Source organism: Felis catus, chromosome D3 (assembly GCF_018350175.1).
Source record: "Felis catus isolate Fca126 chromosome D3, F.catus_Fca126_mat1.0, whole genome shotgun sequence".
Lineage (NCBI taxonomy): Eukaryota > Metazoa > Chordata > Mammalia > Carnivora > Felidae > Felis > Felis catus.
In genome coordinates this window covers 38,779,884-38,797,693 of record NC_058379.1, presented here as the reverse complement: position 1 = coordinate 38,797,693, position 17,810 = coordinate 38,779,884, and the positions used below count along the sequence as shown (strand labels likewise).

Below are 17,810 nucleotides of genomic sequence, written 5' to 3'. Positions count from 1 at the left end.
ACTTTGAAGAGAGGTAGGTATTCTGAGCAGGATCTTGGCCACCTTAACTTGGGTGAGCTTGCCAAGATGTGGATTTGAGGCTTCCTATAAGCACAGCCATGGTCACTGTTCATATCCAGGCTGAGGGCCGCAGACTTAAGCTGAACCCTGGCAACTGGAACCATGAGGTTTGCTGATCAATAGATTCTTTCCGTTTGTGCTCTTCAAGATGTCATCAGAGTTGAGCCACACTTGCTGAGTAGTATTCCAGAGATAATTATTTAAATATAGCCCAATAGCTGAGGCTAATGAAAAAATTCACCTTAAAGTCACCATGAGGTACTCAGAAAGTCTGAGCTCTATGGAAGGCCAGACGTGGATGAGAAGTTGGACAGCACCTGACATCTAGTCAGGAGGCAGCTAGCTCGGTGTCCAAAACTGCCTGGGCCGTTGGCTTCTCCATCCTCAAGGACAACTCCTCTGAAATCAAACTAGGTAGCATTCCCCCAAATAAATTCAAGCCTGACAAAACTGTTGAAGGCAGAGCAAAATGATCCCCGAAATATAGCAATGTCTTGCAACATTGCAGTGAATACACTGGAAAGTGAAATACGATTCTGGCAACATTTAAATATAGAACGCATGTGATATTTGCATGGGCTAAACCTGGCTCAGGCAGAAGACACCCTAAGGAGGCTCTAAAATCTAGTACTAGTATTTTCTCTTCTCTGAGTTAGGAAAAGGAATTACAACATTATTTGGATTACTCTTCATAGGCAAAGTTATATATCCTTAAAATATACTAGTATGCTAAGTGTATGCATTCAGGATATCGTGTGGAAATGCACACGGACTCTCTCGGTGTGAAAAGGAATCACAATTGTACATACACAATAACCGCATGCAAAATGAAGATGTTGATAGGACAACTGAATTTTTAAATTTTAGTAGACAAGGGGGGAAAAAACCCCACTGCATTTGGGTGAGCGGTCTTATCCGCCCTGATCTCATTCCCAGAACCAGCCGGATAATCCTGGTCTGCAGTCTGAAGTATGTGCCTGTTCCCACCTCCTTCCACCCCACCCAGCAGTGGGTGGGCTTTACATCTCTTAGCAACAGCGCAGGAAGAGTGTTTCCGCTTTAAATTAATTAATGCTACATCAATCCGGTGCTGCTCTTGGTACGAGTTAATGTCAAATAGAGTTTGCTGACGCGGCAGGGAAACCACTGACTCTACCGAAACAGCAGGACCTCTGAGCGATGTTTGCTGCATACACACCAAAGGCTGCACGGTGTTCATGGTGGGGACGGTTTCTTTGGCAATCCACCTAACAAAAGTAAGGAAAGTCTGGCCTCGTCAGTACCTCCTTTGTATTCGAGCATATTATTTCAGAAGGGAGGGAGATGTTTTACCCCTGTTACCTTATCTTGATTCTTTAAATCTCTGTGCATGCTTTGGTTCCTTCGTATTTTATTTGCATGAACATGTTCTAAATTCAATCCAAAGGTGAAGGAACCTTGGACCTGGCTGGGACCTAGGACCGAGAAGCAGGATTTCAGAAAGTTTGAGTCCTCACTGGCGTGGGTATTGTCATAAACCATCACTTGTGGGAAACCAGCTTCACAAAGGAAGCCTACGAGAGTACATCAAACATTACGTGAAATCAATCAAAGGCAGACTTGAAGAACAGAGGCCAGAAAGGGTGAAACCTTTTATGACAGGGGCTGCAGGACAAATCGAGCACATCCTTGCTATTTTTAAAAACTACCAGTCCTTTATTGGTGAAAACATGAATCCGGGAGGCATGGCTGCCCCGCTGGCCTACTGCGAGGAGGGTGTGACCCCATATATGATCTTCTTTAAGGATGGTTTAGAAATGGAAAAATGTTGACGAATTTGGCTATTAACTTTGGACGTTATCACCCGTCGTCATAGCTGGCCGCTGCTCATTCACACAACACCAGGACTGAAGACGGATGGGACTGACGTCATTTTGAGCTCTTCATTTATTCTGACCTTGCTTTATCTGGAGCGGAGGCATCGTTTCTAAGAAAACGTGCCATGTAGGTTGTTTAAAAATAAAATGCATTTAAACTCAAAACACCTCTTTACCGTCAAGGTAAAGAAGGACCTTTGAGATGTTGTGGTATCATTTAGAAGGGACAGATTACAGGGTGAGCGCAGAGCTGGGATAGTTGAGCTGTAAAGCTCAATTGAGCTGAAAAGACAAGGCTGCCATTAGTACGGGGACAGCGGCGTGCAAATAGGCACATACGTGTGTTCTGATTTATTTGGAATATTCTTACCTGCGCCAAATTACCCCCAGACACGCCCAGAGACAACCTGAGCTCTGCTTCAGCCTTGTTTGGGACATATTCAGCCGATCAGGTGGCTTCTCATCACCCCGCCTCCCACCCGGAGCCCCGCAAGTCACGCTTATTTATAAAACGTCTGAAATCCGGAACACACCTGTTCCAGAAAAACCAAATCACACAAAAGTTCTGGAGCAAGTACGTGAGCCCACAGAAGCCTGAAGGTAACTGCTGTGGGATCAAGGATTAACAGGGCCAGGCAGAGCAAACCATCGCACGGAAGGACGTTTCTGTGAAAAAAATCCCGTTGAGAGATGCCGGGAGTGGGCTGTGCCCATGGGAATGGCAGCGGAGAGTTCTGGAGCTACACGAGCCGGCCGGTGGGAGTGAAAATCCCTTTGTGGGGCGAGACCAGCCGAGGAGGGGTTGGGAAGCAGTGCCTCTTACCTTCAAAGGGTTTGAATTTGCCTCTGGGCTCGGTGAGGAGTCGGACGTACCATAAATGAGCACCATCTACTTGGGAGAGGGGAGAGAAGGCGGCATAGAGTTGCTCTCCTTGGCCAAACACGGAATTCATCAGGTCTGAGTGTCGCAAGCAGAAAGAAGTCATCGCTTACAAGATGCTGGGCGCTACCTGAAGCGCTTAACGCTTAACTAGTTCTCACGGCGCACGTGAACTTGCCATTTCTGTCGGTCCAGGCTGGTCAAATATCGCCATTTTGACGTGGTTTTAAACTATCGCTTCACACATTCTCCCACCTGACGGATTTGAAAGACTTGCTAAAAACTCGCCCAATGTCACAAAGCTAGTGAGTAGCTACAGATCAAGTGTTCTTGCAGGGACAAATGGTACACTCGAAAGGGGATGCTGGAAGAAATGTAATGAGAGATTGATTACAAATGGGGTTAAGAGAAATCAAGAAGGAGGGGGAACCTCCTGGAAAAGCCACCCTAGAGAGGTAAAGGAAACGGACATGAATGGGTACGGACCTCAGGACAGAGTGGGCACTGGGAGACGGCTGGAGCTGGAAGAAGGGTCGAGTTGAACAAAATACCAAAGGGATGTGCGTGCGTGTGTGTGTGTGTGTGTGTGTGTGTGTGTGTGTGTGGAGGGGAGGGCTATAAGTCACCATGACTCATGCATGCCCTTATAAATGGCGTTAGCATTTTTCTTTTTTCGTATCTAAAAGGTCTGGAGTCAGGTGTTTATTCTTTTTAATACGCAGTCCCTGTCAAAAAATTCAGTAGGCGCCATTCTGGGCACAGCAGGGGCATTTCATGGGCCACGGCCACGGAACGACAGCTAGAAATTAGTCATTAGTTCTTAAAAGACATCCATTTATTGTCAAGCCTTAATTAATAGGTATCCAACTGGCCAGGACACTCAACTAGACTTCTGTGTCCCCTTCATCTTCTGCTCCCTGCCAGCTCACATTTAGGAGGAAGGGGCAATGACAAGCCAACACGCTAATATCAGAGTTTTAAAAAGCCATCTGTGCCCAGAGGAGCAAGCCCTTGGTAAGCTTCTGGACTCTGCCAGCCGTGCTCGACTCCTCTCTCAATCCTCTGTCTTCTTACCTGTCTGTTGCCAACCTTCGCTGCTGTTCTGACCTGTAGTCTTCATGTGCTCCGACCTGTGACTGTCCCCTGACTCTGGCCTCTGTGATACAGGGAAGTTCAGGCCCAGGTAACTCGTGGATGTGCCGGCTGGTCCCTCCTGTTCCCAATGGCCCTCAGATCCCAATGTGCCCCCGTCCTCCACCGACTCCCATCTGCTGATAGTGATATGTGGGAACCTTGGCCTTTCTCAGAAAGAGCTGGAACGTGAGAAATTATTCCCCCAGAAGGAAGCCAGGCTGTGTGAGGAAGTCTTCAATCTTAGGGATAATTCCTTCTATTTTAAAAATGTCAGAGGGGTGCCCGAGTGGCTCAGTTGGTTGAACGTTTGACTTCGGCTCAGGTCATGACCTCGGTTCGTGAGTTCCAGCCCCGTGTCGGGCTATCTGCTGTTAGCGTGGAGCCTGCTTCAGATCCTCTGTCCCCCTCTCCCCCTCCCCTCCCCTGCTCATGCTCTCTCTCTCGAAAATAAACATTAAAAACATAATGAAATGTCAGAACATCCCAATCATACCCAAAAATCCAAGTTAGTCAGATTTGCATAATCTATTTGACAATCTATCTGGGGCTCTCCAATCGCTAAATGTCAGAGGTGACGTCATGCTTCATGCTTCCAGTGGATCGTCCGTATTTCTGGTCACAGGAAACTCCTCTTCACCTTAAGTCTAAGTTTTTAAAAGTTCAAAGCACCTAATGTTTGCACGTGAAGTGAGTTTTATATCACGTTTTGATGCGAAAGTCCCGTAACAGGCTTTTACAAGGAATTTATTCCGAAAAGCAACTTTCAGGCTCTGTCCTGAGGTCAGTACACATTCCTGTCCATTTCCCCCACCCCCTGTATCCACAACACTGTATAGTGAGAAGAAATATTATCACGAAGACTCTGATACACGGAGAAATCCTGGAAGGGTGTTCTGAATCATCAAATCAGAAATTCATAGCGTCATCGGCATTAGTATATTACCTGGTGTTGTCAGTCTTTAAACATCGTCAAGTCACGTACGAGCTAGAGTATGAACTGATCAGACCAGTTTTCCCCAACTATTTCTGAGAATTGACAGGTTTCATACAAAAGAAATTCCATTGAATTCTTAGTTCTATCTTTTCCAACGGTTCAGGTTATCCTCGTGCTTGAAGCACCTGCTCTATTTTTAACCTTCCCTTATGTGTCACTTATATGATACAAACCAGGAACTGTAAAACTGGAAGAACTGCTTGATAAGAACTCCAGCCCATTTCCCCACCACTTGCAGGATATCATAAGCCCGTTCTGAAATCAGACATGCGCTCTCCATCTTGTTTTTCCTTTACCATCTCTAGACAGGAGATTCCCCACCACCCACATCCCCTGCTCCAAGTCACCCCCATCCTTCCCTCATCTCGCCCCACCCCCCCTCCAGTCCTGTCTTGAGACTTCGGCTCGGCTCCTCGGGGAGCAGGATTTGCCATCAGAACCGGCAGGTGGCGCCCTTTGTTGACCCTCAGTCATGAACACCGGAGTGTTTCTCTTGGGACCTTCCCCCTTAGACCTCTGCTTGTCTCTGTTAAATTGTCAGTTAGGTTAACGCTCCCACAGTTACCAGAGCAGGGGATGGCACTGGCAGATGGCAGCTGTTTGGAGTCATAAGGTGCCAGATCTATGAAGCATTCCTGGGGGACGGGCTTCCGTTTTCTGAGAGTCCTGCTCCTCGTCCCCCACCACCTTCTTTATCTGATGTCTGCTGGACAGTATACATTTTCCAAGGATCGATTCCAGGGTCACTTCCTATGTCTCACCTACGAGATTTTTCTCATCTGGGTTTCTAATTTCCCTCCACATTCTATTGCCATCTCCCCTCACATTCTATTGCGTGTTGTTGTTGTTGCTGCTTTTGTCTGCCCGCACGCCTCTTTATGAACAGCTTTGTGTGGCCACGATTGCTTCTTCTCCAGTGCTGTTTACTTCAAGGCTTTTTGAAGAGCCTGCGTGCAAGGCCAGTCTTGTGTGATTATAACAAACAAACGCTGAAGCACTTTGAGGGCCTCACTGCAATAATTTTTATTATTGGTGCCTCCTCGGAAACTTGTGACTTTCTGCCACTTTGGTTATTCTTACTGGTGTTTGCAAGGCCATTTCAGCTGTGCCTTTACGACGCAGCTCCTGGGGCGCCTGGGTGGCTCAGTCGGTTAAGCCCTCTGACTTTGGCTTAGGTCATGGTTTGTGGGTTCGAGCCCTGTGTTGGGCTCTGTGCTGACAGCTCAGAGCCTGGAGCCTGCTTCGGATTCTGTGCCTCCTTCTCTCTGCCCTTCCCTTGATCATGTTCTGTCTCTCTCTCTCAAAAATAAACAAACATTTAAAAAATTAAAAAAAAAAAAAAAGACACAACTCTTGTCCCGGCGCCCTTATTTACATCGTGACCAGTGGCATTGCCAGTTGCTGCTTTTGTCATTTTGCCATCCTTGGTCTCTCTCAATGTTCCCGGGAATCACTCCACTCTATCTCACAGCCTCCCAACGCGAGGCAGATAACAGTATTGCCCTGGGCACATTTAGCACTAGAAACATTCCAAGTGTGACGTTCAGAATATGGTCTCAATAAATCCCCACAATAATTTGTCCAGGGATAAGTTAATTTCCTTTTATCAACGATGAATCACAGGTTAAGAGACTTGCCGCCCGGCAATCCTCAATCCTAAGTCATTGCTCTTTCTACCGGCCAGTAGTTCTCAAAGTGCGGTTTCCACACTTTGACAGCAGCAGCACCTGAGAACTTGCCAGAAATGCTAGTGCTCAGACCTTGCCCCAGACCTACTGAATCAGAAACACTGGCAGTGGGACCCAGGGTTTCATTTTTTTTTTTTTATGTTTATTTATTTTTGAGAGACAGACAGACTGTCCGAAGGAGGCTCCAGGCTCTGAGCTGTCTGCACAGAGCCCCACACGGGGCTCAAACTCACGAACTGTGAGATCATGACCCGAGTTGAAGTCAGATGCTTAACCAACTGAGCCACTCAGGTGTCCCATGGGCCCAGGGTTTCAATGTGTCCTCCATGTATTCTGATGCAAGCTTAGGTCTGAGAGTCACTTCACAAGACCAGTGATTCTCCACACTGGCTGTACATTAGATTCATCTGGGAAGTGTTAAACAACAACAACTTTAATGCCAGGGCCCCACCTCCAGACCAATTAGCTCAGAATCTTTAGAGGCTCGGACTTCAGTATCATTAATAAAAAAAAAAAAAAATCTCCAAGTGTAACGTGCCACTAGATGTAAGATCCTTGGCTCTGAATGATGCAGAGTCTATGTTGACTGCGAATTCTTTTGGTCCTCAAGAAGCATCCCCAGGTGGGGTGCCTGGGTGGCTCAGTCGGTTTAGCATCCAACTTCAGCTCAGGTCATGATCTCGTGGTTTGTGGGTTCCAGTCCCACATTGGGCTCTGTGCTGACAGTTTGGAGCCTGGAGCCTGCTTTGGATTCTGTGTCTCCCTCTCTCTCTGCCCCTCCCCCACTCATGTTCGGTCTCTCTCCCTCTTCTTCAAAAATAAGTATTAAAAAGAAAGGGTTGCCTAAATATATACACATATATATGTATATGTGCGTATATAAATATATACATATATATGTATATGTGCGTATATACATAAATATATACATATATATGTATATGTGCGTATATAAATATATACATATATATGTATGTGCGTATATATATAAATATACACATATATATGTATATGTGCGTATATATATAAATATATACATATATATGTATATGTGTGTATATACATATATGTGTGTGTATATATATACATATATATGTATGTGTGTTTATATATAAATATATACATATATATGTATGTGTGTATATATATATGTATATATGTGTATATATACATATATATACATATATATATGCCTAAAAATATACATAAAGAAGCATTCGTAGGAAAGGTATGACATGAACGTAGTCAAGCACACAAATGGTTTTTCGAATTGTGCAATGCTATCAACCTGTTAACTCTGTGATTCCAACAGTAAGTGTCCCAGCAAATACAGTAAATATAGCTAATCTACAAATATGTACATGCCTGTACATTTACACACTTTACCCAACAAGCAGTGCAATGATCATAGGAAGCGGCCTGCTTAGGTTCTGGATTCGATGCGCACTTCTATGCTTGATATCAGGCGAGCTAGCTGCTCTATGTTCACTGTATTGCTGACAATATTAGCTAGAGCCTCCCCCATAGAAAAGCACGAACCACCTACATAAGGGTCATCGTACACATGCTTTTTGTTTGTTGTTGTTGTTTTGCTTCGGAACAAAGTGAAAATTGACCCCGATACAGGAAGGACCCTAGCTGTGGCCACCCACATCACAAGGAATCGTAACAAGAAAAGGGGATTTTGCAGCTTCTGACTTCTTTCCCCAAGCTGAGGGATATTTTTTTTTTTCTCCAAGAGAGGCAATTAGCTATTTCGGCGATAAACTAGTTTGGGTTCTCGTGCACAGAATAAGTGATGCACGGTGTTGAGGGGAGAAAAGATGGGATAAAACTCCATTTTATATTCTACAAAGAATGTTCTCCTACATTCCTGCTTGGTCATGTACTTTCTCATGGGTCTAAAGGCTTTTCACCTTTACAGTCTTTACAGCTGGCTATCATTCCCTATTTAACTATGAGTAAACTCAGCTCAAAGTGTCTAAGTCACTGGCTGATGGTGACAAAATTAGTGACAGGGCACAGGATTGCTGAGCCCAGAGTCGTCTTTTTTTTTTTTTTTTTTTGAGACCATACTTACTTAAATATGGGGCTAGTGACAGGCGGCTCTATGCAGAGGGAAGCAAAAGTTAAGCAAACCCAAAGAAGCATGATCTTTCGATTACACTGTGGAAACACTGAAAATTGCTTTTATGGTTTACTAACTACTACCCTTCAAAAGCAAATATGCTGCCTAAACTGCTAACGTGCATTCAAGGCAAGGCTTATTCATTTGAAAAGATCCAGCATAGGGTGTTACTATAAATAACTTCATTCTCCATAACAGAAACTCATCTATCACCGTTCTAATTAGTACGTGACTAAAGAAGTAAGTAGTTCACAAAGGCATCTGTAGCATTTGGTGACTGTAATAACGGCTTTCAAGTTCCAAGGACACGTCACTTTTCCAGCCCCCTTCTCATTTACGTCTCTCTCACTCTCCATTATTCTCAGGCTCTAAATAAAGTTATTGGTATTCTTTCATAAACTTAAAAAATATATATATGTAATAATGGTTACAGACACTCTCAACGACTAGAAAAACAGAACAGCACAGGGAAGAAAGAAAATCATTACACACTCTGCCCTCAGAGACAGGAAGTCACCGCCATCATTTCGGTATAGGTCTATGCATTTTTTGTGAGTAAACACTTTTACCTGCTTAACACCATAACATATAAACTGTTTTATCTGGTTTTACACTAATTAAGATGTTAGGATTATTTCCTCTATAAGGTCAGTATTTTACAATTTGGGGTGGTTCCACGGTATTCCATCTCATGTCGTTTCCATTATTGACTTACAAATTTCCTCCTATTTACTGTTAAACCTTTTTCATGTTTAGAAGCCACACTGAGCTAAATAAACATCCTCGTACATTAAATCCTGTACAACTCTTGTGTCTTATTTAGGAAAAATCCCCACAAGTGGATTGGCTGGGTCAAAATCTTTGTAAAAAAATTTAAGACTATGTTTTATTGATCCTACTCCAGACAAATTACCAACTTACACTCCCACCAGAAATGGCTTTTGCTTTGCATCCTCACCAGGCATGGAATTAAAAGGATGCTTTGGCCAATCGATCGTTGGAAAATTATACTGTGTTAAAATGTGCATTTCTTTGTCATTGCTGGTCTTTAGAGATCATTTTGACTTCAGTATTATTCAAGGGGAATGAGTAAGCCTGAAAGTCAGCCAAAAAAACATTCTAGCTCCTTCCTGTTGCACAGGGCACTTACGAAAATCCACACAGGGGTGCCTGGGTGGCTCAGTTGGTTAAGTGTCTGACCCTTGATTTTGGCTCAGGTCACGATCTCAGGATCGTGTCGGAGCTCTATCTGGGTTTGGAGCCTGGGTAAGATTCTCTCCCCCTTCACTGTCTGCTCCTCCCCTGCTTGCTCACACTGTCTCAAAAAAAAAAAAAAAAAAAAAAAAATCCAGGGGGCGCCTGGGTGGCTCAGTCGGTTAAGTAGCCGACTTCAGCTCGGGTCATGATCTCGCAGTCCATGAGTTTGTGCCCCGCGCCGGGCTCTGTGCTGACGGCTCAGAGTCTGGAGCCTGTTTCAGACTCTGCATCTCCCTCTCTCTGACCCTCCCCCGTTCATGCTCTGTCTCTCCCTGTCTGAAAAATAAATAAAACGTTAAAAAAAAAATCCATATATTATTTTGGCTGATAAGCTCTTCTTTAAGCTTGTGCTACAAGAACCTGCTCAATCTCTTAAAAGATTACAGTTATCTCAAAGAAACATGACAAGCCACTGTGCGTGCATGTGTTCATAACCACACTCGGGAAGCATTAGCTCTTTTTCTTACCCTTCCTTAGAGTTAATCGGCTCTGATAAAAACTATTTGTCGAAATGAAATGTCATTTTGAGAATACAGTTTTACACGCACCAATGGCCTGCCACAAAATAGAGTTGTTTTTTTTTTTTTTTTTAAATGGAGTAATCCAATTTCACTCAAAGATTAAATGCTCATTAAAACATAAGGCCACCTCTATGGCAATCCAAGACAGAGGCTTCTGACCCTGGTTAATCTACAGGACTGAGACCAATAAAAAAAGCTTTTAAGGGAAGGTACGTATAACCCTCATTGTAATTCAGCAGCAATTGCGGATCCATGTTCCAGAGCCCATGTTAGTGTTTTTAAATTAAGAGATGTGCTGGCAAGAAGTCAGCAAAACGGAGGAAATGGATTACAGTGATTGTAAAACAAACAAACAAAAGGCTGACTAGTTCTACAAGGTGTGTGATCTAACTCACTAGGCCCAATTCACTCCGTGACTCCAGAGAAAGGATCCTATACTTTGTTCTAAGGTTGGCAATGCTGTAAGTGAAGTTTCTTCAGATCCCTGTGTGACCAGCCTGGGAATGCAGGTTACCAATGGCGACACCATATTGCTTTTAGGTTTGCGATTTGTTTTTCCGCTCATTTGAGAGAACCACAGATGCTCGTTTTCTTACAAACGGAATCTGAGAGCAAACTGAGAAGCAAAGCGTTTCTTTTTTTTTGTGGGGGAAATTGCTAACTAGGTGGAATTCTTCAGTTTCAGGAAGGGCGATCTCCAGGGTCTTTTCCGCACCCAATGCGATGCTGCGTTTTTCTGTATTGGAGGTAACGGTGTAAGAAATGTTCTGAGATTACCTGAGAGTTGAGCAATGAGCACAGGCCAGTTTTAGTTGGGATCTACCTTTAAAACTGTTGAGTTAAGGGATGTGAGTCATTAATAATCTCTGAATCTAAATTAAATTTGTTGGTGCTGCCGACAGAACATCACGATTTGCTTCTGATCAACAGAATACGGCAAAAGTAATGAAAAACCACTCCCTTGATGATGTTATGTTATAGAAGACTGTCTGGCTAGCATACACTCGAGAGTCTCCTCCTTCATTGCTGGCTTTGAAAAAAGTAAGCTTCCGCGGGTCCTACAACCACAGGAAAATGAATTCTGCAAACAACTACAGAGAGCTTGCAAGTGGATCCTTCCCCAGTTGAGCTAGCAGATAAGACCCCGGCCCTGGATGACACCTCGACTGCAGCCTTTTAGAGGAGCCAGTAAAACCATGCCCAGACCCCTGAACCACAGACACCGAGAGATGATAAACACGCATTATTTTAGGCTGCTCATTGTGTGGTGATTTGTTATCAAGCAATATAAGTAGATACTGATTTTGGTACTGGCCGTGGGGCACTGCTGTCATGAATATCCCAGAATGTGGGAGTGTTTTTGGAACCCCCACATAATAGTGGGTGCAGGCTAGAAAAATTATGAGCATAATAAAGGAAAAGAAACCTTAATAATGTATAATCTTATGAAAATGGATAAGCACTTATTGCTGGGGACAGAGGAACACGAAAACACTAGGCGTGGTTTTAAACAGTGAACACAGACGGCATGGCGACTATTGTTAAAACTGTATTGAATATCTGAAAGTGGCCAAGACAGTAAATCTTTTTTTAAAAAAAAATTTTTTTTAACGTTTATTTATTTTTGAGACAGAGAGAGACACAGCATGAACGGGGGAGGGGTAGAGAGAGAGGGAGACACAGAGTGAGAAGCAAGCTCCAGGCTCTGAGCCATCAGCCCAGAGCCTAATGGGGGCTCGAACTCGCGGACCGTGAGATCGTGACCTAAGCCGAAGTTGGACGCTTAACTGACAGAGCCGCCCAGGCGCCCCAAATCTTAAAAGGTCTCATCACAAGAAAAAACATTTTGTAACTATGTATGGTGATGCATGTTGACGAGACTTATTATGATCACTTCACAATATATACAAATGTCAAATGAGTATGTTGTTCACCTGAAACTAACACAACGTTATGTCATTTGCACTTAAGTAAAAAACGAAGATTCAAACAGCTAACACGGGTACAACTTGATGGATATAAGCTAAGCAGACTGAGTGCAGTCATCTTTGGGGGGCTATGGACCATTCTCCTATCAAAAAAGTATTAATTTTTCTCCAAAAATTTCAACTTCTTATAATTTTTAAAACAATTTAATTCCAGTATAATTAACGCACAGTGTTGCATTAGTTTCACGTGTATAGTGTAGTGATTCAACAAATCTATACATTACTCAGGGCTCATCATGATGAGTGTACTTTTACTCTCCTTCACCTCTTCCACCCTCCCACCCCCACACTCCCTCTGTCCACTCCCTGCTGGTTTTCTATAGTTAAGAGTCTGTTTTGGGGTTTTGCCTTTTCCTTTGTTCATTTGTTTTGTTTCTTAAACTCCACATATGGGTGAAATCATATGGTGTTTTTCTCTGACTTATTTCACTTAGCATTATGCCCTCTAGCTCCAACCATGTTGCAAATGACAAGATTTCATTTTTGTGTGTGCGGCTGAGTAATATTCCATTGTGTGTGTGTGTGTGTGCATGGATGTCATGTATGTATGTATATATACATACATATGTGAACACACACACATTTTTACCCATTCATCTATTGCTGGGTACTTGGGCTGCTTCCATAATGTGGCTATTTTAAACAATCTGGCAATAATCTTAAGGGTGCATAGATACTTTCAAATTAGTGTTTCTGTATTCTTTGGGTAAATATCCAGCAGTGTGATTACTGGATCACAGGGCAATTCTATTTTTAATTTTTGGAGGAACCTCCATATTGTCTTCCACAATGGCTTCACCCATTTGCATTCCCACCAACAGTGCGTGAGGGTTCCTTTTTTTCCACATTGTCGCCGACACCTGTTTCTTGTGCGTAGCCATTCTGACAGGTGTAAGGTGATATTTCATTGTAATTTGGTTTGCATTTCCCTGATGGAGTGATGTTGAACTTCTCATGTGTCTTTGGCCATCTGTATGTCTTGGGAGAAATGTCTGTTCATGTCTTCTGCCCATTTCTTAATTGGATTATCGGATTTTTTTTTCTGTTGATTTGTGTAAGTTCTTTATATATTTTGGATACTAACCTTTTATCAGATATGTCATTTGCAAATATCTTCTCCCATTCAGTACACTTTTAGTTTTGTTGATGATGTGCAGAAGCATTTTGATGTAGTCCCAATGTTCATTTTTGCTTTTGTTTCCCTTGCCTTTGGAGGCGTGTCTAGAAAAATGTTGCTACAGCCCATGTCAGAGAAATTACTGCCTGTGTTCTCTTTTGGACTTTTATGGTTTCAGGTCTCACATTCAGGTCTTCATTCCACTTTATTTTTGTGTATGGTCCTCAACACATTTTTTGATTAGCTTCAAACACAAAATGATGCTTCAGTTCCTAAAATGAGTAGGTAGTATTGACAATAAGGACAAATGGTAACTTCTTCATAGATAAATGATAAGAATTTGACTCCCTCACGAAGACTAAGGTGCGTGGTCACATCTAACAATTTTCAGGGGCAGAAAATCTTTTTAATTGAAGTTTTTAAAAAAATCAGCAAGTTAGGTAAAGTGTGACCCGATGGCGTATAGCCAGCGAGTGCATTCAGGCGTTAGATTGGCAGTTGGTGATAAAAGTCTTACTCTCAGGCCCTGGCATGAAGGAGTTTGATGTGGATGAACTGTGGGAACACGCTGCGTGGGCCCTTGTAGAACGCACCAGCTCATCTGTTCAGCTATGGCGCAGGTGTGAGGGAGGTCTCGCTCTCTCTGGTAGATTAACGGCACCCAGAAACACTAGGGTTTATAGGAGAACCTCTTATAAAAAACCTAAAACTTTGAAAATGAGATTGTGTGGTAGCCAGTTGTACTCGTTAAAGGCCTTCGTAGGCAACCGAACATTTATGTGTATGTTTCTTGTTTCTCATCTCTGACACCTGGAGGGGTCCACACGTCGTCGTGTCACCCTGTACACCTTTTGTCCTGTAAAAAGACAAGGTCTCTATCATGCAGATGAAGCACCCTTTGAGGTCACGCGAATGCTGCCTCTTGGCTAGATATATACAGTACCGAAAGTATTACACACAGAGAATTAGAGCTTTAAATGCATTTACCATTTTTATTTTGCTATGCAGAAACATACATTCACCATGGGCTGTGTGATGCAGTTGACAGTGTAATGGAGAATATATCTTTTTGAAGGCTATTTATAACTAAACACTAAATACTTTAATTACAGTGGAAATTCTGTACAATTTAAGGCTTGGCTCTGAACTAGATTGTAAATATGGACCAGATTTGGAAATAAAACGCTTTTTTTCAAGTAAAAGAAAAAAAAAATCAACTTAAAAAAACACAAGGAAGAAGGAACAAAGAAAGAAAACGAAGCATCAGAAGCCCAACAGGTTTTTCTGGGGTGAAATTTCGTAATATTGTAAACTAACAAAAATACAGATTTTCTTCCCCAAATAATGACAATTCACATATATTTAGGACTTGTCGGGGAACTCCTGGAAGCTTTCTGGATTGGACGCAGACCAAAGCGAACGAGGAAGAAATTTCACATTAATGTGCTAAAATCAGTACTACCTGGTAACGGATTAAGTCAGATACACAAAGCAGGATTGTAAGCATTAAATATTTCCAGACGATCGGGAGTCGTTGCTGTTTACGGGCGGAGTAATAAAACCAGGTGAAACAAGTACAAGATCCAAGTTGTTTACTGAATAAACTCGGTTATTGGCACATCTAATCTGGGATAAACCTGACACATCGGACCTAGACAGCTTCTAGCATTTTAGGGTCATCTTCGTCTGTCTGTAAACAAAAGATCTGTCACCTAAGAAACTGCAGTTTTGTTTAGACTTGGATAAACTATGAAAGGCATGGATTGTTTATGTGTTACATGAGATCACGGTTTATATTGTTGGTTATGAACGTGCAGGTATAGCTGAAAACTTAGACACTTGGTGGAAATTAAAAATGCTACTCTTTTTGTAATTTTATCGTTGCTTCATGCAATATCAGTTTCGTGATGCTGATTCGGATTGCTTTATTATGGGAAGATCTCTCTGCCAGTGTCTTTGTTAATGGTCAAGGTCAGTTCTTCCGGATTGAAATTTTCCATGGGCAGATACAAGTCAGTTGGGTTAGAAGAGGGGACTCCATATAGGCTCTGGTTTTCCTAATGGTTTGCATGACTGGATTCATGTGCAGGCTAAGTTATTCCTGTAGGAAAGAGATTTGATCAGTTACTCCCTGGAAAACACCCGAGAGTCTTCCTCAGATGAAGGCCACAAAACACCTATCTTGCAGGCAGGTTATTAAAGGCACTTTTTGTCAAGATACTGTAAAATACCAGCCTAAGTCACTGACACGCATTCTCTGAAATAACCACAACGTCACCCACGTGGCGGAAGCTCACTGAAGAAACCTTTTTCTGCTCTCTGTCTTCCAAGTCATAGGACTCGTTGGAACGTAATGAGTGACCTTTGCATTATCTTCTTTGAGAGGCCACTCATCAATCTCTATGCCCTAAAGCAGTGGTAGAGAACCTCCTTATTTCCTTTATACACGTGAAGTGTTCAAGAGACTTCTATCACGTAAGCAAGTGAGCAAGTAGCGCAACTGTTGCATTCGGCATTCAAAGCCCTCTGGGGATGGTCGGGGCCTGGGAGTCCTTGCACGGCGGGTTAGTGTGTATAACACGTCTGTGCGCAAGCACAAGATGCTATCTGCTCACGATGCGAGCCAAACAGCCATTGAAAAGGCATGCACACGGTCTCTGCAGAAAAGCAGGAAACAAGACTGCATTTTTGCCTCCTCCTGAGGCCCGATGCTATACTAAGAAGCAAAAAAGGCATCCCAAAGAATACAGAAAATACAAGACATCCAACACGGAAGTGAATGCCTGGGTTTCAAGGTAAGAAACAAAGCAAAAACGAGAGCATAAACAGGAGCAGAAGCAAACATAGCTGCGGAGAAAGCTTACAATAAGTGGGATAAGTTTTCTGTCCAAAGGAGAAAGGGGTACATTTTCCGAGTATTTGGAGCACACAAATGATAGGTCTCAGAACAAAATGGCCTTAGTGCTAATTAGGCCACAGGGCAAGCGAAATCAAATTTGACCTTTCGAATTTGGATAATGAAGAGTCCAGGGCATGGATGAAAAGGAAACACCAGTGAGGGCATGCACGCAAAGACTGCTTCTTTCTTGATCCTCTAACTGGCAGAATATGCAAAATGTCCACAGGATGGAGCCCCCAAATGTGAAACAAACCAGCGCCTGTATACCAATTCTCCATCCCCTTGGTGAGCAGCCCTGCAAAATGCCAGTGAGAGAAGAAAGAGAGAGGAGGAGGCAGGGGAAGGAGAGAGGGAAGTGTCCCATGCTACATGCCAGCCAAGGCCAAGTCTAGAAAATCAGCGTCGCCTCTTACCTGGGGTCAATCCTCTCCGTCTTCCGGTGTGATCTCGGTCTCTTTATGGACCACTACTTTGGTCACTGACATGTCAGGGTGCTGCTCTTTGGCCTCTTTAATTGCCTGAGCCAGAGCCTATCCCCAGGAAATCACAGAAGGGCAAAGACAAAAAGGAGGTGGAACATGCATGATCAGTAGCAAGGTGGAGGCTTAGGAGCTGGATCTATATACGTCATTTACAAATGAGGTACACATTGACTGCAAAAGGAATTGGAGGCTGCACACTGAAAAGTTAATTCCAAAAACGGTTTAGACCGCCTGATGGACTAAAAGAACAACGCTGGGAAGAGTAAGGGCTGACCCCCCTCTGTTTCTCTGCCAGGGGATCTGCCATCTCGCGCACACTACCTGATCGTGGTCAATGTCCGCATCTCCTGTGATGACGATGCGCTTCTCAATCCTCGTCTCTGAAATGCCTCCTTTCACAGTCTGCAAGGCACAGGCAAGCGTCAGAAATTCACTCACTGGAGGAACAGTCGTTGTTCAATGGAGGAATTGGGAGAAAATGCTAACAGGGTTTTCAATAACATCATTAAGAACGGAAACAAGGGGCGCCTGGGTGGCGCAGTCGGTTAAGCGTCCGACTTCAGCCAGGTCACGATCTCCCGGTCCGGGAGTTCGAGCCCCGCGTCAGGCTCTGGGCTGATGGCTCGGAGCCTGGAGCCTGTTTCCGATTCTGTGTCTCCCTCTCTCTCTGCCTCTCCCCCATTCAGGCTCTGTCTCTCTCTGTCCCAAAAATAAATAAACGTTGAAAAAAAAAAAAAAAGAACGGAAACAATTCTTTGGCAATTACTTAAAATGGTTAATTTCAGAAGTGAGGCTGGAATGCAGTT

General features: G+C 43.4%; 1 protein-coding gene across 36 annotated transcripts in view; it reads right to left on the bottom strand.

Moving 5' to 3' along the window:
• Positions 1-14,588: 14,588 nt before the first annotated feature.
• The window catches only part of EPB41L3 (erythrocyte membrane protein band 4.1 like 3), a 149,176-nt gene continuing 145,954 nt past the window's right edge, over positions 14,589-17,810 (bottom strand). For 34 of the 36 annotated variants that reach the window (XM_045041438.1, XM_045041439.1, XM_045041440.1 and 31 more), the window contains 3 exons: positions 17,326-17,406; positions 16,936-17,052; positions 14,589-15,724 (listed from right to left, as the gene is read on the bottom strand). In XM_045041438.1, coding sequence (XP_044897373.1) covers positions 16,942-17,052; positions 17,326-17,406 — 192 coding nt within the window. In that variant the 3' untranslated portion in view covers positions 14,589-15,724; positions 16,936-16,941. The other 2 variants (XM_045041435.1, XM_045041444.1) reach the window with 2 other exon arrangements.